Consider the following 23,690-nt stretch of genomic DNA (forward strand, 5'->3'; position numbering starts at 1 on the left):
GTTTAACTTGGCATTGTGTTTGGCACGGATAATGTGGGCTGAAAAGCCTGTTCCTGTGCTGTACTGTTCCTAGCGTCAATGCGACCTGACCCACTGAGTTATTTAACCCTTTGTGTTTTGCTGAAGGCGTTTCACTGCATTGTTCTACTGCATGTTCTATGAAGGGCTAGTGTTGGTGGAATGGCAGATCGTTGAGAGGTCAGAAAACTTATAGGCGATTGGAAGTTTGGGGTCCAGCGGAGGCTTTTGAGGGAGGAAGGGAGGGTGAACTTTCAGATGTAACATTTTGAGAGTTTCTCGACTGCGAGCCTGTGCTGATCAGAGATCTCGGAGTGAGCCCAGCCACTGACAATAGAGTTTGCTGAGCTCACCTTTATAAAGGGTTGCAAGATAGGAACCTGACAAGGGAACACACATCTAATTTCATGGAAAATCTGCTGATGAGCACTATTGGGCGATAAGTGTTATTGACAGGAAGTCTCTTCTCACTGTTGGCCTTGGATCCACATCACCTCATAAAAGTTAACAACACTTAATATAAATGACACCTCAATAAAAATAGTGATCAGCACATTTCAGTGCCCTAAAAATGAGAGTGCAGATAGGAGAAATAGAGTCATACAACATGGAAACGGGCCCTTCGGCCCAACTTGCATTTCCCAACCATGATGCCCCATCTAAATCAATCCCATTAGCCCGCATTTCGCCCACATCCCCCTTAACCTTTCCTATCCATGTACATGTCCAAATGTTTTCTAAATGTTGTTAATGTACCTGCCTCGACTACTTCCTTGTTCCATATTTACACCACCCTCTGAGTGAAAGAGTTGCCACTCGGGTTCTCATTAACCTCAGTTAGTCTTTGGGTTCCCTTCCCTTTACATCAATACCCTCCAATTCTTGAATCTTAGGGAAAGGACTCTGTGCGGTCACAATAACTGCAAATCATCTTCTATTTTGGCTACCGTTTTGGCCCATTTGTTACAGATTCACAACAAGGCACCCCCGCCGACACCAGTTTACACCAGAAGCCTCAGTGAAACGTTCAATCAAATATCTGTGGAATTTGAGTAAAATTCCCATTCCCTCGTCGCTCCATTCCCAGGTTTCCAAACATTATTCCAATTAGCTTTTGAATGAAGGGAGACAGATTTGAATTTTCAGCAAAACACAAAGTGCTGTTGGAACTCAGCGGGCAGCACCTGTGGAGGGAATGGACAGGCGAAACGTAGCCTGTCCACTCCTTCCACAGATGCTGCCTGGTCCACTGAATTTCCTCAGCACTTTGTTCTTGAGTTCTCGTAAGAGATTCTTGTTTTACAAACAGTCCCATTTTGCCCCCTCGGCCTCTCCACACTGTATTGCCTCTGTATTAGATTGAACATCGAGCTCTTTGTGTGGGAAGGAACTGCAGATGCTGGTTTACACCGAAGATAGATACAAAATGCCGAGGTAACTCAGCGCGACAGGCAGCATCTCTGGAGCGAAGGAATGGGTGACGTTTCGGGTCTGAAGAAGGGTTTCCTCTCGACCCTCAGCGTCACCCATTCCTTTTATCCAGCCAAAGCTCTTTGTGTTTGTTAGCAGGTGGGCTGTAGGTATCTCGCTGCTCCAGCATTTTTTTATCTTTCTTTGGTAAAAACAGTATTTGCAGTTCCTTTTTAGTCCATTGTTGTAGCAAGCTTGCTTGATGTCAGTCCAAGTCAAAACGTGGCCTGATGTTTCCCGGCCCCGAGGAGCCAGATTATTTATTGCTGCTGCCGTTGCGTATAAATGTATCGTTTAGGATCGGTCAAAGACCACTCGGCCCCTCAAGCCTGCTTGGGGCCAACTCTCAGTGAGCGGCCCCTCCCACCGGGTTCAACAAATCCTGTCGTCAATAAGAGAGTTAATATTTAATTGATAAGAGATGTGATATACCAAGCCGCCGGCACAGTCCTGCCCCACAACTCGGCGCTACGCTCGATGCCAGTGGCTGGCAGCATGGGGTCCGCCTGGAGGAACGTGTGGGCTTTCAGGAATGAGATGGTTATTTTCCTGGTTCCTCTGCTCCTGCTCCCGCTCCCTCTGGTCATTCCCACCAAGGTAAGGCGCCAGACAGGGCGCGGGGGAGATTGGGGGAGACTCCATCTCCCGCAGTGATCCATTGTAGGGAAGGTGCAGTGCCGGGGCGGAGGTCGCTGCTCCGCTCCTGGAACCTCGCACAGAGACCAGGCAACGCTCAACAACTGTATTTGCTTCTTAGTAGGGTGGCTGCAACGTTTCTAGGTCGACTCTGTAGAATTGGAGGGAACCGCAGACTCAAGAGAGGGGCTTCACTCTCAGTCTGACCCTGGAAATGTGTACTGGTCAGTGTAGAGGGAGCTTCACTCACTCTGTGTCTGACCCAAAGAGTGTGTGATGGGACAGTGTAGAGGGAGCTGCACTCGTGTCTGACCCGGGTAATTCAGGAACAGTTTCTTCCCAGCTGTTATCAGGCAACTGAACCATCCTACCACAACTAAAGAGCAGTCATGAGCTACTATCTACCTCATTGGTGACACTGGGACTATCTTTGATCGGACTTTACTGGCTTTGCCTTGCACTAAACGTTATTTATTCCCTTATCGTGTTGTTGGAATAATTTACACGAGACGCAAGTGACTACCAGTACACTGTGAATGTTTCGATTGTAATCATGTATTGTCTTTCCGCTGAAAGGTTAGCATGCAACAAAAGCTTTTCACTGTACCTCGGTAAACGTGACAATAAACTAAACTAAGATAAGGTGGACAAATTGACCCATTTGGGGGAAGTGGAGGTAACTGGGGGTGGTGTGAAGGGGGTGGGTGTATGCAAGTTTCTTTTGTACAGAAAAAGGAGCACAGGGATTGTGGTGACGTGAAATTGGAAAATTACAATGCTCATGCACTTGGGTTCCTGCACAGAACCTACCTCCTATTCCTCTTGTAGACCACCTAGGGCCGGTAGGAGGCGCTGTTCCTATGACGTGCCGTTGGCTGAGGACAGGTGTGGGAATGGAAAGGGGGGTTGAAATGGCTCACAGCCGGGAGAACTAGGTTGCCCGTGTGGACAGAGCATGGGTGCTCGATAAAGTAGTCTCCTGGTCTACGCTGGCTCTCACCGATCTATAGGCGGCCACATCAGGGTGTCTGAATGCAGGAGGTGAGGTTGAAGGGGGGTGAACATGAACATCTGCCTTACACAGGAGGGCTGTTTGGCCCTTGGATGCTGGTGTGGGAGGAGGTGTTGGGACAGGGGTTGCACCTCCTGGAGGTGTTGGGACAGTGGAGAGGGAGCTTCACTCTGTGTCTGACTGGTGCTGTCCTGACCCAGATCTTGTACAAACCAGGGTTGGGACAGTTTCTATTCCCTGAGTTCCGTTAACGGTGTTTGGGCATTGTTACTGAAGAAGGAGCTGATTCCAAATATTTATCAATCAGCCAAAGTGCTCAATAGCAGTAAGCCATGGCCTCGCTCTACGCTGTAATAAGGCTCCACTCATGGGCCATGGGTAACATATTAATCTTCCCACTACTGAGTAACTATGAGGGGGCAGTGTCTGATTGTGCAGGTTCCAGACTCTCTGTCAGGGTGTGAGCAATGCACCGTGTCCAGTGTGCCCTGACCCTGTTCCTCACTCACCCCAATCATGACCTCTCCCCATCTGCACTGTCTGTCACACACATTCGGGACAGGGGCAATGCTGCAGAGTTTTTAGTTTTGTTTAGTTTAGAGATACAATGTGGAAACAGGCCCTTTCGGCCCATTGGGTCCGCGCTGACCAGCGATCCCCGCACATAGTGGTAATGTGTTAATCCCATACCCACATGTTTCCATGCTGAATCTCTAACTGAACACACATTTAGGGGCGAAGCTGAGGAGAACATAGCCCCTGGGAGTGTGTCTTTGCACTGTGTCTACGTGCAGCCATTGTCACTGAATATGTATCCTCAATCCATTTAGGAAGCTGGCTGTGGATTCACGATCCTGGTCATGGCCGCCTACTGGTGCACGGAAGCTTTGCCTCTCGCCGTCACCGCCTTGATCCCCGTGATCTTCTTCCCAATGTTTGGAATCATGGAATCATCGGAGGTAGGTCCTCGAGGTGTGCGTCTCATCTTCGCCCTTCTCCACCACACAGTGAAGTGAAGGGCAGGCAGGGAATGCCAACCACAAGCACCAACTCTTGCCGACACACAGGGGTGGAAATCGCTGTCAAAACATGGGGGGGGGGGGGGGGGGGGGGGGGGTGGGACACACACACACATTTCTTGGTGGCAGCATGCGCACACACAAGGCTTCTGAGACTTCGGCCGTGGGCCCTGTGGACGGTAACATCGGGTGCTGACCTGGTTGGTGACCGACACCGAACTCCAGCAACAGCAGCTTCGTCCGCCCCGAATCGTGGAGCTTGAATCGGCCCATTGGGGGGGGGGGGGGGGGGGGGGGGGCTTTCATCGCCTGACGTGGCTTAAAGCCGGTGGGGATCTTCCATTGCCCAGGGGGCTTCAACATCGGGAGCCTCGATCGCCTCGACGCAGTAATTTGACCAAGGGGCGATGGAAGATCCGGCGGCCAATTTTAAGCTGCACCGCGCTGGGTGATGAAAGGCCCCGCGAACTGGCCGATTCAAGCTCCTCTATAATCTTTGCTCCGCTCTATGATCTTTGCTCCACCAGGACATCTCCTTCCTCCAATCACCGTGCGCTATCCTCAGTCCCACCTCCCTACTTCCACCTCTGACCGACACCTCCCTCCTCCAATCATCGCGCTGAATCATCATAACCCCCCCCCAACTGCCTGCTGACCAACATCTCTCTTGTCCAATTGGCGCCCTCGATCATCAGTCTCGCGGAAAGCGGAGATTTTTAATAGATTTTGTTTTCACCGAATTTCAAAATCCCAATTACAAAACATGGGGAGAATTGTCCCCCACCTCTCAAAACATGGAGGGCACGCGCCCCCTTGTCCCCCCCAGGATTTCCACCCATACCAACACCGGCTGCTGAGTAACACAGGCTGCAGGCCGGCTGGCAGCAGCGCCCGAAGATGCTTTGTGACCTTCATGCCATGTTGTTGGAAGCCATCAGGCCTGAGCAGGAGAAACAGAAGAGTGATCGCTCATACCACCACACCGAGGAAAAGCTTCTGTTATCAAACTATTGATGTTCCTTACTCAAGCTCGGATACAGTCCTGATTCTCGAACCTACCTCTTTTAGACATTAGACTTTTTCTCTGGAACTGTTGTGCAACAATGCTGAGAACTCTATTCTGCACTCTGGTATCTTTCTCTTTGCTCTACCTGTTGTATTTGTGTTTGGCCTGATCATACACACATATAGTATTATTGGATTTGACCGGATACCACACAAACAAAAGCTTTTCACTGTACCTCGGTACACATGACGATAATAAACCTAACCTGAAACTTCAGGCCATTCGGTTTCTCAGCCTGTGTCAGCTGTCCTTGTGAGGCATTGGCTTCGCTTCTGTTCTCTACCTCTTACTCCAAGATTGAGGACGTGCCAATCCTGATCTGTCGGGCACACCTTCCTGCTCTGCATTTCACAAGTCGTACATTCACTCCCGTTCTCATTCTCTAACCGCTCCCGTTTCCTCTTTGCCCAGATATCCTTCTTGCCCTTCTCTTACACTTTATCGCCATGGTCACCCCATCATAGACATCCCTCCCCCTCCACTCCACCGGCAGCTGAACAAGCTGACTTCCTCTCCCTCCCCAGTTCTTATGAAGGTTCCTCAACTGAAATGTTGACTCTGTCTCTCTTCCTCACAGATGTGGTCTGATCAGTGGAGTATTTTCAGCATTCTTTGTTTTGGTTTTCAGACAACAGACTCCACACATCACTGCTCTACATAGCTGTGGTGCTCTGCAGATGTCTGCTTGCTGTTCCAGCTGTGCATGCAGTGTCTGGAGCGTACTTGGAGCAGTCAGCTTAGAGTAGACAGAGTCCGTGATGTGCAGGCAGAGTTTTAGATGTTGTGCAGCCGTCTCTTTTCTGCTCCAGTTGAGCCATACAGCTGTCATTCTGGTGCAGATGTGCTTACAGTATCAGTGACATCTGCTTTTGCTCAAGATGTGCACTCCGTATCTGGAATATTCTACAGCTGTGGGTATTCTGTTCCAGATGTGTACAAAGTATCCATGATGTTTGCAACTGTGTTTATGCTATTCCAGATATTCACAGTATCTGGCATGTTCTGCAGCTGTATATATTCTGTTCCAGTTGTGCGCACAATATGCAATGTTGTCAGATGTGCACTCTCTGTTCCAGATGTGCACACAGTATGCAATGCTCTACAAATGTGTGGTTGTGTTGCAGGTGTGCACACATTGTGTGTGATGTTCTACAGATGTGTGCTTGTGTTCCAGGTGTGCATGCAGTACCTGAAGGACACCAACATGCTTCTGGTTGGGGGTTTGATCGTGGCCATCGCGGTGGAACACTGGAACCTGCACAAACGCATCGCGCTGAGGGTGCTGCTGATTGTTGGAGTCAGGCCCGCGCTGTAAGACGCCATTAACCATTAGCTTACTGTCAGGAGGTGGGCACTCGTTGGCTGCACTTGTTTTCCTCACGTGAACTCCCAATTGGAATTATTGGTGACCTGTCTCGTATTTGTGGCTCCAAATTTTTGTCGTGGAAAAAGCTTAGAGAAGCTCTCAGATCTCCAAAGACTTAGGTTAATTGCCCGGTAAAGATTGTAAATTGTCCCTAGTGTGTAGGATAGTGCTAGTGCAGGGGAACGCTAGTTGGCACAGTCTCGGTAGGCCGAATGGCCTGTTTCCGTGCTGTATCTCCAAACTAAACTTAACTAAACAAAAACCTTTAGTTAAGTCTAAAAGTATGAGAGACATAGAGAGGGTAGACTGTCAGGACCTTTATCCCAGGGTGGAAATGTCAAAGACTGGAGGGCATAGATTCAATATGTGAGGGTTAAAGTTTAAACAAGATGTGTGGGGGGGGGGGAGGGGGGGCGTGGGAGTTGTGGTACATAAAGAATGGTGGGTGCCTCGAATGTGCTGCCAGGGGTGGCGGTGGTGGAGGCTGTATCGACAATGACATTTAAGAGGTTTTATAGAAAGACACATGGATATGGAGGAATATGGATCAAGTTCAGGCAGAGGAGATTAGTTTAAGTTGGCATCATGCTTGGCGCAGACATTGTGGGCCAAAGGGCCTCTTCCTGTGCCGTTCTACTCTATGTTCTAGGAACATTCAGGGAGAGGTTTGCAGCAGCAGGCATGGTTGGTATAAATTTATTGAACAGCATGGAACAAAGGGGCCGAATGGGCAACTTCTGCTGCTATTTCACATGGCTGTCCTTTCATTCCTACCAGGAATTAAAATGGGGTGTGAGCAGGAGGTCAGAGGCCGGTGGGTGTTGGGTTGGGAACATGGTGATGAGCTGACCATGAGCCGACCTGTGTTGTGGTGGCTTCTTCTGTTCCAGGTTGATGATGGGCTTCATGGGCGTCACGGCGTTCCTCTCCATGTGGATCAGTAACACGGCCACCACCGCCATGATGGTGCCCATCGCCCAGGCCGTGCTGGACCAGCTCAACATGGCGGAAGTACAGAACATGGAGTTGGACCTGATCTACGAGAACCAGATAGTGGTCCTGGAAGACAAGGGATTGGCGAAGACTGGCGATTCCGTCACTGCAGACCCTAAGAATCCCAAACCAGCAAATGTCCCGGAAGACAGCAAGACCACCAATGAGATATGTAAGAATGAACTGCAGATGCTGCTTTACACCGAAGATAGACACAAAATACTGGAGTAACTCAGTGGGACAGGCAGCATCTCTGGGGAGAAGGAATGGATGACGTGTTAGATCGAGACTTTTCCTCAGTCTGAAGAAGGGTCTCGATCCGAAACATCACACATTCCTTCTCCCCAGAGATGCTGCCTGTCCTGTTGAGTTACTCCAGCATTTTGTGTCTATCTTCACTGAGATATGTGAAATTTATTTGTTTCCCAACCACTTTAGTCTAAAATCGGAAATATGTAATGCCGTACTAACCCATATATATCCTTCCACCAGGGCATTTTGGCCCATCGAGTCAATGCTAGCTCATTCCCAAACAGTTATCCCTTGAAATCCCTTCAAGCCACCTTGCAGTCAACTCCTCCCAGATTCCACTATCTACCTACACACAGGCTCGGACTGTATTCTGTGGAGTGCTGGAAGCTGAGGCGTGACCTTATAGAGGTGTATCAAATCATGAAGGGACAACTGTGTGACCTTATAGAGGTGTATCAAATCATGAAGGGACAAGTTGTCCCTGAGGGACAACTTCTTCAAGCAGAGATTGAAAGGTTTATTAGGACTAACAGATGAGGAATCTTGGTCGATATGAGTGAGACGGGCCGAAGGGGCTTGTTTCTGTGAGGTATGACTCTGATTTTAAGTCCTAGGCTTCTCATCAGATCGTAAATTGTAGGAGCAGAATTAGGCCATTCAGCCCATCAAGTCTCCACCGCCATTCAATTGTGGGTGATCTTCCTTTTCCTCTGAACCACATTCTCCTGCCTTCTCCCCATAACCCTTGGCATCTGTACTAATCAATAATCTATCAATCTCCACCTTAATAATATCCAGAGACTTGGCCTCCACAACCTTCTGTTTATGGTTTATGAATTTTAAATGCTTCCGAAACCCCCAGGGGTGCTGAGAGTTGTGAAGGTATGTTAAACCTGTGCTGCACCCTGTTCAGACACACCCAGAGCTCCATACAATGATACTTTATTGTCACTTGTTCCTAGCTAGGTGTAGTGAATGTACAAAAGAGTCTCCACAAAGGCGCCAACAAAGTTATAGGTTGAAAAGATCAAAGATGGAATGGTATCAGAACTAACAATCCAGACAAAGCACAACCCTGTGCCTAAAACCCTGTTTTTTGAATGCCAATATATACATTATTCATAAAAATAGTCAGTCAGACAGCATGGAAACAGGCCCTTCAGCCCAACTCGTCTATGCTGACCAAGATGCCCCATCTAAACTAGTGCCATCTTCCTGCATTTGGCTCATATCCCTCTAAACCTGTCCTAGCCATTGACCTGTCTAAATGTTTCTGGAACATTGCGACAGTATCTGCAATGAATCCTACCTGGAACTGTGAATGGTCACCTAGGTTGGGCCCAGAGACAGACCGAGCATGAGGTCCTGGAGCGACCCACCCGCACATCTCTCTCCCCACCCCGTGTTGTCCCTGACATTGTCATTCCAACTTGATTCTGCTTTGAATATGAGACCCTTTGCGTCTGTTCAGCCAACGGACATTTGCAGTTATCCGAAGGCACGACAGAGGCGGAAGAGGAGATGAAGCTGCGAGCACAGAATCACCTGAAGCTGTCGAAGGGAATGAGTCTGAGTGTCTGCTACGCCGCCAGTATCGGGGGGACGGCCACGCTGACCGGTACCACCCCCAACCTCATTATGAAGGGCCAGTTGGATGAGTGAGTACCTGCCCTGACATCCCCCCCCCCCCCCCCCCCCCCCCCCCCCCCTCCCCAAAAGATCCTCCTCACCCCCCATTCGACCACACTACTCCCTGCACAGCACACAATGCTTTTTGGTTTAGTTTAGAGATTTACAGAGGCCCTTCGGCCCACCGAGTTCACGCCGACCAGCGATCCCCGCACACTTACACTATCCCACACACTCTAGGGACAATTTACAATTTTAAAGAAGCCCATTAACCTACAAACCTGCTCGTCTTTGGAGCGTGGGAGGAAACTGGAGTACCCAGAGAAAATCCACACAGCTCACAGGGAGAACGTACAAAGTCCACACAGACAGCACCCGTAGTCAGGATCGAACCTGGGTCTTTGGCTCTGTAAGGTAGCAATTCTACCGCTGCACCACCGTGCCGCCCCATGCTGGAGGAACTCAGCGGGTCAGGCAGTATCTGAGAAGGGAATGGACAGGCCACGTTTTGGATTAGGACCCTTCATCACACTGATTGAATGAGAGGTGGGGTTGGGAAATCTGGGAAGGAGAGGTGAGGGTGAGACAAAAAGTTGTAAGTGATAGGTGGACGCAGGTGAGGGAGTGGGGTGATTGGTGGATGGGTGCAGCAAGTGAAAAAGGCTGGAGGTAAAAAGGAGACAAAAATGGTGTCAGATAAGGAGAGAAAAGGAGTGAAATGTAGCGCCGCAAAGGTGTTTATGGGTTGAAGAGAATGGGGGGGGACAGGGAAAATGGTGGGGAGATAAGAGGAAATTCCAGGCAACATGTGGTAAATTCCACCCTATGAACATTTAACACTTCACATTAAGACAATAGGTGCAGGAGTAGGCTGTTCAGCCCTTCGATTCAGCACTTCCATTCAATGTGAGCATGGCTGATCATCCACAATCAGTACACCATTCCTGCATTCTCCCCATATCCCCTGACTCCGTTATCTTTAAGAGCCCTATCTAGCTCTCTCTTTAAAGTATCCAGAGAACCGGCCTTCACCGCCCTCTGAGGCAGAGAATTCCACAGACTCACAACTCTCTGTGTGAAAAAGTGTTTCCTCATCTCCGTTCTAAATGGCCTACCCCTTATTCTTAAACTGCCCCCTGGTTTTGGACTCCAACAACATCGAGAACATGTTTCTTGTCTCCAGCATGTCCAAACCCTTAATAATCTAATGATGAGGATGAGGCGTTCCACACCAGGACATCTGAAATGTCCTCATTATTCAGGGAATGGGGGTTCCCCTCCTCCACCATAGATGAGGCTCGCACCAGGGTCTCTTCTATACCCCGCAACACTGCTCTCTCTCCCCATCCCCCCCACTCACAACAAGGGCAGAGTCCCCCTAGTCCTCACCTTTCACCCCACCAGCCGTCACATACAAAAAGTAATCCTCCGTCAGTTTCGCCACCTCCAACGTGACCCCACCACTCGCCACATCTTCCCATCTCCCCCCATATCTGCTTTCCGCAAAGACCGCTCCCTCCATAACTCCCTTGTCAATTCTTCCCTTCCCTCTCGTACCACCCCCTCCCCGGGCACTTTCCCTTGCAACCGCAAGAGATGTAACACTTGTCCCTTTACCTCCCCCCTCGACTCCGTTCAAGGACCCAAGCAGTCGTTCCAGGTGCGACAGAGGTTTACCTGCATCTCCTCCAACCTCATCTATTGCGTCCGCTGCTCTAGATGTCAGCAGATCTATATCGGTGAGACCAAGCGGAGGTTGGGCGATCGTTTCGCCGAACACCTCCGCTCGGTCTGCAATAACCAAGCTGACCTCCCGGTGGCTCAGCACTTCAACTCCCCCTCCCACTCCGTCTCTGACCTCTCTGTCCTGGGTCTCCTCCATGGCCACAGCGAGCAGCACCGGAAATTGGAGGAACAGCACCTCGTATTCCGTTTGGGGAGTCTGCATCCTGGGGGCATGAACATCGAATTCTCGCAATTTTGTTAGTCCTTGCTATCTCCTCCCCTTCCTCAGTCCTCCTGCTGTCTCCTCCCATCCCCCAGCCTTCGGGCTCCTCCTCCTTTTTCCTTTCTTGTCCCCGCCCCCCCCACCCCCGATCAGTCTGAAGGGTTTCGGCCCGAAACGTTGCCCATTTCCTTCGCTCCATAGATGCTGCTGCACCCGCTGAGTTTCTCCAGCTTTTTTGTGTACCCTTAATAATCTAATTTGTTTCAATAAGATATCCTCTCATCCTTCTAAATTCCAGTGTATACGAGGCCAGCCGCTCCATTCTCTCAGCATATGACAGTTCCGCCATTCCGGGAATTAACCTTGAGAACCTATGCTGCACTCCCTCAATAGCAAGAATATCCATCCTCAAATTTGGAGACCAAAAATGCACACAATACTCCAGGTGTGGTCTCGCTAGGGCCCTGTACAACTGCAGAAGGTCCTCTTGGCTCCTATACTCAATTCTTGGCAAATCAGAAGACACTTCAGGTTACATCAAATTATTGGGGTATTGGGATCACTAAAGTCCACACAAGTGAGTAAAACTGCCGTATTTTTGGTTTTAGTCTCTTCCCAAACAACGGAGACGTTATCAACTTTGCCACCTGGTTTGGATTTTCCTTCCCCTGCATGTTTATTATGTTGGTCCTCACGTGGATTTGGTTGCAGATCTTATTCCTGGGAATCAAGTAAGTACCACTGTTCTCTTTGATAAAATATCTTTCACATTCACCAGGCTCTGGGTTTGTGCAATTTGAGAGCCTTTCCCTCAGCAGTCGGTGGGACTAATCCATGTGAGGGACTAATGGCCTCCTTCTGCCCCTGCCTCTGATGTCCCTTCAATGTGAGGGAGTCCCCTACAGTCGGGAGGGCAGGGAACTGGTGAGGACCTGTTTAGGGACCTGTGTGGGATGTCTCACGGTTGGTGAACAAGGCAGTGTAGGAGGCAAGGGCCATGGAGTAGGGTGGGAAGTCCTGCCATGGTTGTTCTGGGCAATGGAATACTGATTGATTAACTTGAAAGCCTCTTGGCACTGAGGGAGGAGGGATTTCTTCAGAGAGGAAGTGCAGTGAGTCTGTGCAGAGGATCCTAAGGGGCAGAGACAAGATGGGATCAGGTGGGAAGAGGACCCGCAGAACCAGTGTGTAGCTGGGGGGGGGGGCAGTGAGATGTTTGTACATCTCAGGCACTAACGCCGGCAATGGCCCTGTCCCCTCGCAGCTTCAAGCAAAACTTTGGCTGCATGGTGGCCAAGTCACAGAAGGACATCGCCGCCTACCAAGTAATCAAGAATGAGATAAACAAGCTGGGCAGCATGACGTTTGCCGAGATCGAGGTGCTGGTCCTCTTCATCCTGCTGGTCCTGCTATGGTTCACTCGGGCCCCCGGCTTCATCGACGGCTGGGCCACTGTCCTCTTCAACAAGGGCAACAAGGAGTGAGTCTGCCTCCCCCCCCCGTCGCCGCGCCCTCCCCCTTCATCTCCTCGCCCCTCTACTCACCCCTCCGTTCCAACTCCCACATACCCTCTTCCCCTCCCCTCTTCCTCTCTCCGTTCCCTCTCCCCCTCCCCTGGCTCTGTCCCTCTCCCCCTCCATCTCCTCTCCCTTCTTCCTGTCCCCTGGCTCTGCCTTCTCCCCCTCCATTGCCCTCTGTGCCCCATGGCCCCTCCACTGAATGCCCCTCTCCCCTACCGCCTCAGTTTCCTCTCCCCCTCCCCGCTAGCTGCGTCCCTCTCCCCTCCGTGCCTCACAGCCCATCCCCTGGCTGTGTCCCTACGTCCCCTCCGAAACGCACAGAAACAGACCATTCAGTCCACAATGCCCATAGCGACCACGATACCAGTCTACTAGCAGCATTCGCTTTAGGGAAAGGGTGTTGCCCTTCTAATCAGTAGAGGGAGTAGACACAGATACATACCTTTTATACACACACAGATATACATACGCACACATAAACACATGCATACACACAGATACATACACACATATACTTACATATAAACACACATAGACACACACACAGATAAACAAACATATTAACATACAGAAACATACACATGTACACCTGCACACGGATAAACGTGCACAGGTATGTATATATATATATACATACACACACATGCAAAATGGGGACCTCAAAAACAAATGAGAAAACTGACAGAAGCTGGAAATCTAAAGTAAAAAACAAAAAATGCTGGAAATACTCAGCAGGTCAGGCAGCATCCATGTGTACACACCCTTTGGCCCACAATGTCGGTGCCGAACATGATGCCATGTTAAACTAGTCGCCTCTGCCTGCATATGGTCCACATCCCTCCATATCCATTGGCCAGTGGAAAAGCCTCTTAAACATCAGTATCGTATCTGCCTCCACCCCCACCCCTGGCAGCGAGTTCGAGGCACCCACCATCCTCTGTGTAAAATAACTACTTGCTTAGCACATCTTCATTAGACTTGGCTGCTCTCACCATGAAGTCATGCCCCCTGGTCTTTAACCTCCGTGCTTTGCCTGTCTCCAGCTACGTGACCGATGCCACGGTGGTGATCTTCATCTCCGTCATCATGTTCATTGTGCCGTCAGACAAGCCCCGGCTGCCGTGTTGGAACGGGGGTGGCCCGGCCCCAGAGCAGCCCGAAGCAGGTACACGCCGTGGCTCACCCGACCACACAACTTCTGCACATACACCACTGTGGTTTTCATGTCAGTAACTGCCCAGGGTCATTCGATAGGGTAACCCTACTCCACAATACTGGTCTGAAGGGTCCAGACCCGAACCCTCGTCTAGTGGTGGGAGATGGTGGAAGAAATGTGTGTGCAATTGGATGGGGTTGGGTGGGAGGAGCAGGGGAAAAGGAGGTGAGATGGGTGGGTATTACTTGAAAATTGGAGAATCCAATGTTGGAATAAATGATACTTTATTGTCACATATTAATCAACTCCAACACACTCACCTGTATCATGTTCATAAGTCCATAAAAGTTCATGTGATAGGAGCAGAATTAAGCCATTCCGCCCATTGACTCTACTCTGCCATTCAATTGAGGCTGATCCATCTTTCCCTCTCAACCCCATTCTCCTGCCTTCTCCCCATACCCCTTGACACCCTCACTAATCACGAATCTGCCAATCTCCACCTTAAAAATACCCAATAACTTGACCTCCACGGCCGTCCTCGGCAAATTAATTCCAGATTCGCCACCTTCTGGTTAAAGAAATTCCTCCTCCATCTCCTTTGTAAAGATGATTGTTTTGATGTAACCATCTATCACTTTCCAGGCTTTGTCCCACCCCCACCTCTCTTTTCCAACGTTCTCTCCCCCGCTACAATCTGTCTGGAGAAGGATCCCGATCCGAAACGTCGCCTGTCCATTCCCTCCCCAGATGCTGCCTGTCCTGCTGAGTTCCTCCAGCACTTTGTGCTTTGCTCAGGATTCCAACACCTGCAGTTTCTTGTGCCACCACAGTAGCCATGCTGATGAGGGACAATTTTGTCTTCCCTGGCCTGGTTACAAAGGTACTGAACGGGGATTTCCAGGCTTAATGCTTACTTTGATGGATTCCTATCAGTGGCTAATAGAAAAATTGGTTAATATTTAAACATTGGTTAATAGAAAAACATTGCACAACAGAAGCAATTGCTTGTCAGTTTCCAAACCTACCCTCTTCAGTGACCTCCCATGATGAAACCGGCAGCCTGCAATCTCAGAGGCAATGGTGTCATAAGATCATGTGATAGGCTAGAATTAGGCCATTTAGCCCATCAAGTCTACTCTGCCATTCTATCATGGCTGATCTGTCTCTTCCTCCTAACTCAATTCTCCTGCCTTCTCCCCATAACCCCTTACACCCATACTAATCAAGAACCTATCAATCTCCACCTTTTTATCCATTGACGGCCTCCACAGCACCTGTGGCAATGAATTCCACAGAGACACCACCCTCTGACTAAAGAAATTCCTTCTCATCTCTTTTCCAAAGGTACATCCTTTTATTCTGAGGCTATGGCCTATGGTCCTAGACTCTCCCACTAGTGGAAACATCCTCGCCACATCCACTCTATCCAAGCCTTTCAGTATTACTATGGGAATACTATGTCCTACTACTGTGGGGAAGCTGATTTCTGAATGCATCATTTTATACATGGCTAGTTCTCATTTGAAATTAATTGGATCTCACTCCTATGCATGGGGTGTCCATAAGACAGACATCTGTAACCCATGGAAGGTCTGTAGTGCAGGAAATCGATTGACAACTCCAGTCACTGGGTTCGCTACATTACAGACCCTCCCTGGGTTACAGACGCATGACATGGACATATCGTGCATAAGTTCATAAGATCATGTCACAGGAGCGGAATTAGGCCATTCGGCCCATTGAGTCTACTCCTCCATTCAATCCTGGCTGATCTATCTTTCCCTCTCATCCTCATTCTCCTGCCCTTTCCCCATAACCCTCAACACCTGCACTAATCAAGAATCGGTCAATCTCCACAATAGAAATACCCAGTGACGGCCTCCACAGCTGTCTGTGGCAATGAATTCCACAGATTTACCACCATATAAGCAAACTATAAATATTCCATGAATATTCTTGATTTAAATCCCATAAATATTCTTAAATTCAAACAAGAACGAGTCATGGCTAAAAAGGCCTGTTCGCATATAAGATTGAGTTGAAGGCTTCCTGATCTCAGTGCAGCCAATGATATTATATAGAAAGGTACTGCAGATGCTGGTTTATACCGAAGATAGACACAGTGCTGGACTAACTCAATGGAACAGGCTGTTAGGACCCTTCTTCCAACTTCAGACATCTAAAGAAGAGTCCCGTCCCGAAAAGTCACCCATCCTTTTCCTCCAGAGATGTTGCTTGACCCGTCGAGTTACTCCAGCACTTTGTGTCTGTCTTCAGCCAATTATGTTGTTCTTCTAGACACGAGGCCCAGGTATGGACCAGCTCCGCCACTGCTCACCTGGAAGACTGTTCAGCAGAAGATGGCGTGGAACGTGGTCATCCTGTTGGGAGGAGGCTTCGCTCTGGCAAAAGGAAGTGAGGTAATGTAACTGGTTCCTCGAGAAGATTCCCCCTCCCGCCTGGCTCCAACCTCAAGGGTTATCTTTGTCCCTTCCAGCAATCTGGTCTTTCCAACTGGCTTGGAGACCAACTCACTCCCCTGGAGGCCATTCCACCGTGGGCTATCATCATCCTGCTGTGCCTGCTGATCGCCACCTTCACCGAGTGCGCCAGCAACGTCGCCACCACCTCGCTCTTCCTCCCGATCCTGGCTGCCATGGTGAGTCCGCTCGTTGCAATGGTTCCCTGCATTGACCGCATAGTCACGCAGCATGCAAGCAAGCCCTTCGGCCCATCGGGTCCGCGCCACCCATAAACCAATCGATCATCATGCGCTTCGATCAGGACGGTTTCCCCTCGTCTCGATGCAGATCAACAGCTGATCTATAGACCGATCTCCCTGACTTTGTCCAATGGGTAAACCTGCAGCCAGAGGCCTGGACCCCTGACCCAGTGGCATGACTTCAATTCCCCGTGGCTCCTGCAGAATTTGAACAATTAAATAAGCCTAAAAGTCAGCCACACTAACAGAAGCCATGAAGTTACCAGATTGATATAAAATCCTTCTGGGAAAGAAGATTGCCAGAATTAGCAAGCAAAGATTATTCAGAGTCAGAGAGTCAATCCATATGGAAACAGACCCTTTGGGCCAACTCGTCCATGCCGACCAAGATGCCCTATCTAAGCTGGCCCTATTTGTCCACATTTAGCACATGTCCCTCTACACTGTCCATATACCTGTCCAAGTTGTTACCTGTCCAAATGTTGTTCGTGTTCCCACCTCTACCACTTCATCTGGTAGCTTGTTCCACACACTAAACACCCTCTGTAAAAAAACAAAACAAAAAAAAACACCCTCTGTATGGAAAAAGTCACCCCTATATTTGTTTCCCCTTCACCTTAAAGATATGCCCTGTGGTATTAGACCCCACTATCCTGGGATAAAGACAACTATCTACCTGATACATGCCAAGGTATAGGTGACTCCAAAAGCATCATCACAGTGGGCTCTTCAATGCTTCTTTAGGGATGGATAATAAATACTGGTATTGCCCATGACACCCACATCCCCTGGTCAAATAGACACAAGATAAGAATTAATAGACAGAGCACAGAGTGAGGGTGAAAGTAAACGGAGGGTTCCTGCTATAAGGGTAACTAGATGCCCAAGGAAATGATTGCCACCCATCCATCATTGGTGTTAGATCTGACCAGTCTGTCGTGCGAGCCCAGTCTGGTACCAAGGTTTGCCAGCTCTGGATACTCCTGGAATCTTCATGACCTGGTTAAAACCCGGACAATCGTCAAAGAGGGACTATGTCGAAATAAGTCCAGTCGGGAATAATCCCATCAAGGATCAGAATTGTCAGATTGGTCCCCAGTATTTAGTGGGAAGGTTGGGGACCAATGGCAGAGGTGCCAAAGGAGAGGTGGTAATTTTGTTTAGAGTTTAATTTAGAGATACAGAGTGGAAACAGGCCCTTCAGTCCACTGCGTCATCGCCAACCAAGAATCACCCATGCACTGGTTCTATCCTACACACTAGGAATAGTTTGCAGAAGCCAATCAACCTATAAACGTGAACATTTTTGTAATGTGGGAGGAAACTGGAGCATCCGGAGAAAACCCATGCGATCACAGGACATAAAACTCCGCACAGATAGCACCCGTAGTCAGGATAGAATCCGGGTCTCTGGCGCTGTAAGTCACTGCAGCAACAATCCTACTCTTTGCTTCCTGTTTGCCAGCTTCTCTATGCCACTGTAGGCATGTGGGACCTTGTCGAAAGCGGGGTGCCAGAGGTTGATGGCCACTGGCAATGGCTCGGGGTCCTGGTTGGGAGGGGGGGGGGGGGGGGGGGGGGGGGGAGGGGATGTGGGGGAGCTCATTTATGTAGAAGGAACTGCAGATGCTGGTAAAGTACTCAAGTTAAGTACAAAAACTTTTGTTTCACTGGAGTAACTCAGCGGGTCAGACTCAGCATCTCAGGAAAAAAAAGAATGGGTGATATTTTGGGTCAGGATCCTTCGTCAGACTCATGGAAGAGATTGTGTGGTGTAACATCCAACGAGAGATCAGAGAGATCAGTGAAGTTGATATCCCATAGTGGATTGGGAGCAGTTGTTGGACTTGCTGAGCCCAGGAAATGCCTGGATAGAGTGATTGTGGAGAGGTTGTTTCCACTAGTGGAAGAGTCTAGGACCAGAGGCCAAAGCCTCAGAATAAAAGGACGTACCTTTAAAAAGGAGATGAGAAGGAGTGTCTTTAGTCAGAGGGTGGTGCACCTATGGAATTCATTGCCACAGACACTGTGGAGGCCATCAATGGATATTTTTAAGGTGGAGATTGATAGGTTCTTGATTAGGTGTCAGGGGTTATAGGGAGAAGACAGGAGAATGGGGTTCAGAAGGAAAGATATGATGTGCCAAATGGCTTAATTCTGCTCCTCTAACTTATGTTGTGTGTTTGTGTCCACAGGCAGCGCGCATTAACATCAACCCACTCTATGTCATGCTGCCCTGCACCCTCTGTGCCTCCTTCGCATTCATGCTGCCAGTGGCAACCCCTCCAAACTCCATCGTCTTCTCCTACGGCTATCTGAAGGTGTCTGACATGGTAGGTACTCACCAACCATGGTGTAGATCCCAGCTGGGTGCTGGAGGGCTGGGGTGTGCTGAACATTCTTACAGAGCTGGGAATAGTGAACTGGGCCCCAGCCCCTCCACCCAGAACCCCTCTTCACTCATTGCTCAACATAGGTGCCTTTTCCCACTCACCCAAAGTTGCCCATGTAGGTGGGAGATGCCCTCTCAATGCTGATGTCTTTCTGGTTAAGGTTCTCTGAGCAATACTTTCACCCAAAGGGTGGGGGTTCTGTCCAGTTCAAACCTGATCAGGACAAAGATAGCCTATTTTCTATCATTTCCGGTGTAAGGATCTGGGAGTGGGATGGGATGCTGTAGAGAGAGCTTCACTCTGTGTCTGACTGTCTTTCAGGTGAGAGCGGGATTCATGGTCAACCTGATTGGAGTGTTGGTGATCTCTCTGGCGATCAACACCTGGGGCACGATAATGTTTGACCTGAACACCATCCCAGCTTGGGCGAACAGCACGGCCAACCCATGAACTGATGATAGGGAGACCCGCTGGATCGACCGACTGCCAGAGGACCAGTGCAGACTGCGACTTAACCAATCACCTCATGAAACAGTTTAAACTGAGCCCTCCACTTCCTTCACTCGAGTCGCAAATTTTAATAGCACGAGAGTAAAATCAAACTGGACAGTACGATCCTTGCACAAAGACCAAATGACTACCAGCAGATGCTGGCCGGGGTCACTGGGAACTCTGAAAATTTCTTCTGACGTTGCGATCTTTGTCATCTATCGACCGGAGCGGGAGATTGCAGGTCCTGACCTCCCACGGTACATCGCTGGGCCCAGACCCACATCACTGTCCTCAGCACCACTGCCACGGCTTCAACCAAAACCTCAAAGCACTTGTTAATCCAAATCCTCTACTAGCATTCAAAATGTGTAAGAAGGAACTGCAGATGCTGGGTTACACCGAAGATAGACACAAAATGCTGGAGTAACTCCGCAGGACAGGCAGAATCTCCGGAGAGAAGGAATGCATGACGTTTCGGGTCGAGACTCTTCTTCTTCAGACGTCTGAAAAAGGGTCTGGACCCGAAACATCACCCATTCCTTCTCTCCAGAGATGCTGCCTGTCCTGCTGAGTTACTACAGCATTTTGTGTCTTTCTTTACTAGCATTGTTACCTGTGCATGCCTCAACCTGGGTGTGTCAGCAGGTATGTTTTATGTGTGTGTAAGCACGTGGCATGTGTAAGCATGTGTCTTTTGTTGGTTGTGTTTTGTATGAGTGTGTAACAGGGACTTCTTTCCGTCTGCAGTGCACTGCATTCAGTGCTCACGTGCTCTCCTCTGCACTGGATCTTCAGGCAGAGCTCTTGCTGACAGTCTGAGCTCCCGCTCCTTCCCCATCCCACTCTCGCCACACGCCGCTCCAACACTGCCGCTGTCTCCTGTCTGGGTACAGTACCTGTGGACTCAATATTGAAGTCACCAATGGCAGGGAAGCAGTCTATCATTCTCTCTCCACAGATGTAGATGTACCTCCCGTTCCTTTCTTTTCCGTCTTAAATAGCTGCTTCTAAAAGTAATTGCATTAATTAAACCACATGGATATGCAGAAAATGAAGGGATATGGATCACGCGCAGGCAAGGAGATTAGTTTAACTCAGCATCATATTTGGCACACATATTGTGGGCCGAAGGGCCTGAACCTGTGCTGTACTGTTCTATGTTCAATGTAATTGTTAACCTGAATAACCTTGGTGTTCACCCATGTATTTCCTCCCCCCACATCAACCATTCCCCTCTGCAACTTAACCCATGCCTGCCTCTGACGTCAGGTGCAGGTCCCCTGGCTTTAGAGATACAAGGTGGGAACAGGCCATTCGGCCCACCGAGTTTGTGCCAACCAGCGATCACCCCGTACACTCACACTATCCTACACCCTAGAAACAATTTACATTTACAGAAGCCAATTAACCAACAAACTTGTACGTCTTAAGAGTGTGGCAGGAAACTGGAGAAAACCTATGCCTTCATGGAGAGAACATACAAACTACGTACAGACAGCACCCGTAGCCAGGATCAATCACGGGTCTCTGGAGCTGTGAGGCAGCAACTCCACCATTGCACCACTGTGCTGCCCAACATTGCCTGACATTGACTGTGCCCCTATCCCTGCCGCACTTTGTCATGTTGGGGGAATGTACATGAGCTTGTTGCTATGTGTGTGGGTTTGGGAGTCGTGGTGTTTGATTGTTTTGTGTGTGTGTGTCAGAGCGTGAATACGAGTGTCAGTATAAGCTTGGCCCAGGAATGGATTTAGCTGGCCTGGAGATCAAAGAAGCATTAAAAGAAAAAATATCTACCTGACATTCTGTCGCACTTCCCTTGTGTGAAGAGAGGAGAAATTGGGGAGACTGGGCCTGATGTCCATGGAGTGGAGAAGGTGGAGATGTCACATGAGGTTTATAACACTATGAGGGGTGTGGATAGGGTAGAGTGTAGGAGGATTTTCCCCATAAAAGATGTAGACAAACCAGACAGAGGACTTCAGATAAGGGCGGGTGGGAGAGGGGAGATTAAATGGGTAACTGAGTGGGAATGTCTTCATCCAGAGAATGGTGAGTACCAGGAACACACTGCTAGAGAGACTGGGGAAGCAGTCACTGACAGTGTAAGAAGTGTTTGGATGATGATCACCAGAACCTAGAACAGGAACAGACTCTTTGACTCACCATGTCCGCACCAAACAAGATTGATACCAAGTTAAACGGGTGAGCCGTTGTGGGGGGGAGGGGAGTGAGCTGTTGGTGGGGGATGGGCTCGGGTGGGGGGGGGGGAGGAGCCGTTGGTGGGGGATGGGCTCGGGTGGGGGGGGGGGGAGGAGCCGTTGGTGGGGGGGAGGGGCTCGGGTGGGGTAAGAGGCTGTTCACGGGGGAGAGGGGCTGAGTCGATGTGGTGAGCCGGGCCTAGCTGGTGGAGGGAAGCCTAGCTGGGGGAGAGGAGGGGGTTAGCCGGGACTGACCAGTTGTGGGGAGATGCTGTCGTGCCTGAGGGCGCTCCGCCAGCCGTTCACTCTCACTCTACCAGTCCTCGTGTTGCTGCCACTGCCCCTCGTCGTGAGGAGCAAGGTAAGCACCCGACATCAGTGACCCCTCCCCTGACCCCCCTCCCGTGGCTCACTCCCAGGTTCGGCGCGAGTAGGTTTGCAAAGCTTAAACTTTTCTCTCATTTGCGCGGGGGGGTCACTCGACGAGTGAAGGGCACTGAGTGATGCAGATGTTGCCCCTGGGCGTACAGGTGGAGGAGTTCCAGTGTGTCGCCCCCTCCTCGCTGTCTAGGGCCAGGGGCAGGCGATGGAAATGATGATTTAGCTCAATTTGTCCATGCCAACAAGGACACCGCATCAACACTGCCCTAGTTTGGCCCATATCCCTCTATAAACATTTCCTATCCATGCAACTGCCCAAGTGTCTCTTAAATATTGCTATCGTTTCTGCTTCAACTACCTCCTCTGGCAGCTCGTTCCACATCTTCTTTCACCTCTATCTCTCCCTCCGGTTTTAAATTTCCCTCCTCTCTCCTTATCTGACACCATTTTGTCTCCTTTGCACGTCTAGCCTTTGTCATTTACTCCAGTGGTTCCCAACCTTTTTTAGCTCATGGGCCCCCTTGGATCTTTTAATTTTTCTGTGCCCCTCCCTGACATTATTAGCGGAAAAAAAAGACTTCAATATTATAATACCTTCCATTAAAAATATCAGTGTCTATTAATTGCACATATATTCTCTTTTATTCTATTCCACAAACATCAAAAATATTTCAACTACATAGATTTAAATTTATTAGAACTGAAATTTATTAGCTCTGTGGCCCCCTTCATTGAACCTGTGGCCCCCTAAATCCCAACATTTTTCTGTGCCCCCCCTGAAATTTGCCATATGGCCCCAGGTTGGGAATCACTGATTACTCCACTCATCTGCAAATCAAATCTTTCTCACCCTGTTTCAACCTATCACTTGTGTTGGAAAGAACTGCAGATGCTGGTTTAAACCAAAGACACTCCCCCACCAACGGCTCACTCCCCCTCCACCCCACCAAGACTCCCCCTCCACCTATGGCTCATCCCTTCTCCCCCCCCCTCACTCCCCTCCCCACCAATGGCTCACCCCCTCCATCTCGAAAAAAAAGGGAATAGGTGACATTCCAGGTCAAGACCATTCTTCAGACTGGCAATCTGAAGAAGCGTCTCGACACGAAACGTCACCTATTCCTTTTCTGCCTGACCCGCTGAGTTACTCCAGCTTTTTGAGCCCACCTATCACTTGCCAGGCTTTGTCATGCCTCTCTTTTCCATCTTTCTCCCACCCTACCACGTTCAGTCTGAAGAAGGACCCTTTACCACCACATTAGCATCTTCCAATCCTCCTTCATTTGGTCTGTAGTCAGGGAAATTAGTTTAGTTTATTGTCACGTGTGCAGTGTTCATGTGCACAGTGAAAAACCTTTGTTGCATGCTAACCAGTCAACGGAAAGACAATACATGATTACAATCGAGCCAATT

At 49.5% G+C, this 23,690-nt stretch overlaps 2 protein-coding genes across 2 annotated transcripts in view; both read left to right on the plus strand.

Annotated features, from left to right (window-relative positions):
• Positions 1-1,608: 1,608 nt before the first annotated feature.
• Positions 1,609-21,636, plus strand: LOC129710609 (solute carrier family 13 member 2-like). Its single transcript, XM_055657743.1, has 12 exons — positions 1,609-2,085; positions 3,967-4,095; positions 6,396-6,532; positions 7,478-7,752; positions 9,304-9,490; positions 12,018-12,140; positions 12,674-12,889; positions 13,973-14,094; positions 16,387-16,508; positions 16,586-16,747; positions 19,006-19,143; positions 19,525-21,636. The coding sequence occupies exons 1-12, from the start codon at positions 1,966-1,968 to the stop codon at positions 19,651-19,653; spliced, it is 1,860 nt and encodes a 619-aa protein (XP_055513718.1). The 5' UTR covers positions 1,609-1,965; the 3' UTR covers positions 19,654-21,636.
• Positions 21,637-21,862: 226 nt separating this feature from the next.
• LOC129710453 (Na(+)/citrate cotransporter-like) overlaps positions 21,863-23,690 on the plus strand; it is a 30,310-nt gene continuing 28,482 nt past the window's right edge. The window contains exon 1 of the mRNA XM_055657408.1: positions 21,863-21,900. Coding sequence (XP_055513383.1) covers positions 21,863-21,900 — 38 coding nt within the window. The remainder of the gene's footprint in view (positions 21,901-23,690) is intronic.

The sequence above is a fragment of the Leucoraja erinacea genome, chromosome 28 (genome assembly GCF_028641065.1).
Source record: "Leucoraja erinacea ecotype New England chromosome 28, Leri_hhj_1, whole genome shotgun sequence".
NCBI lineage: Eukaryota > Metazoa > Chordata > Chondrichthyes > Rajiformes > Rajidae > Leucoraja > Leucoraja erinaceus.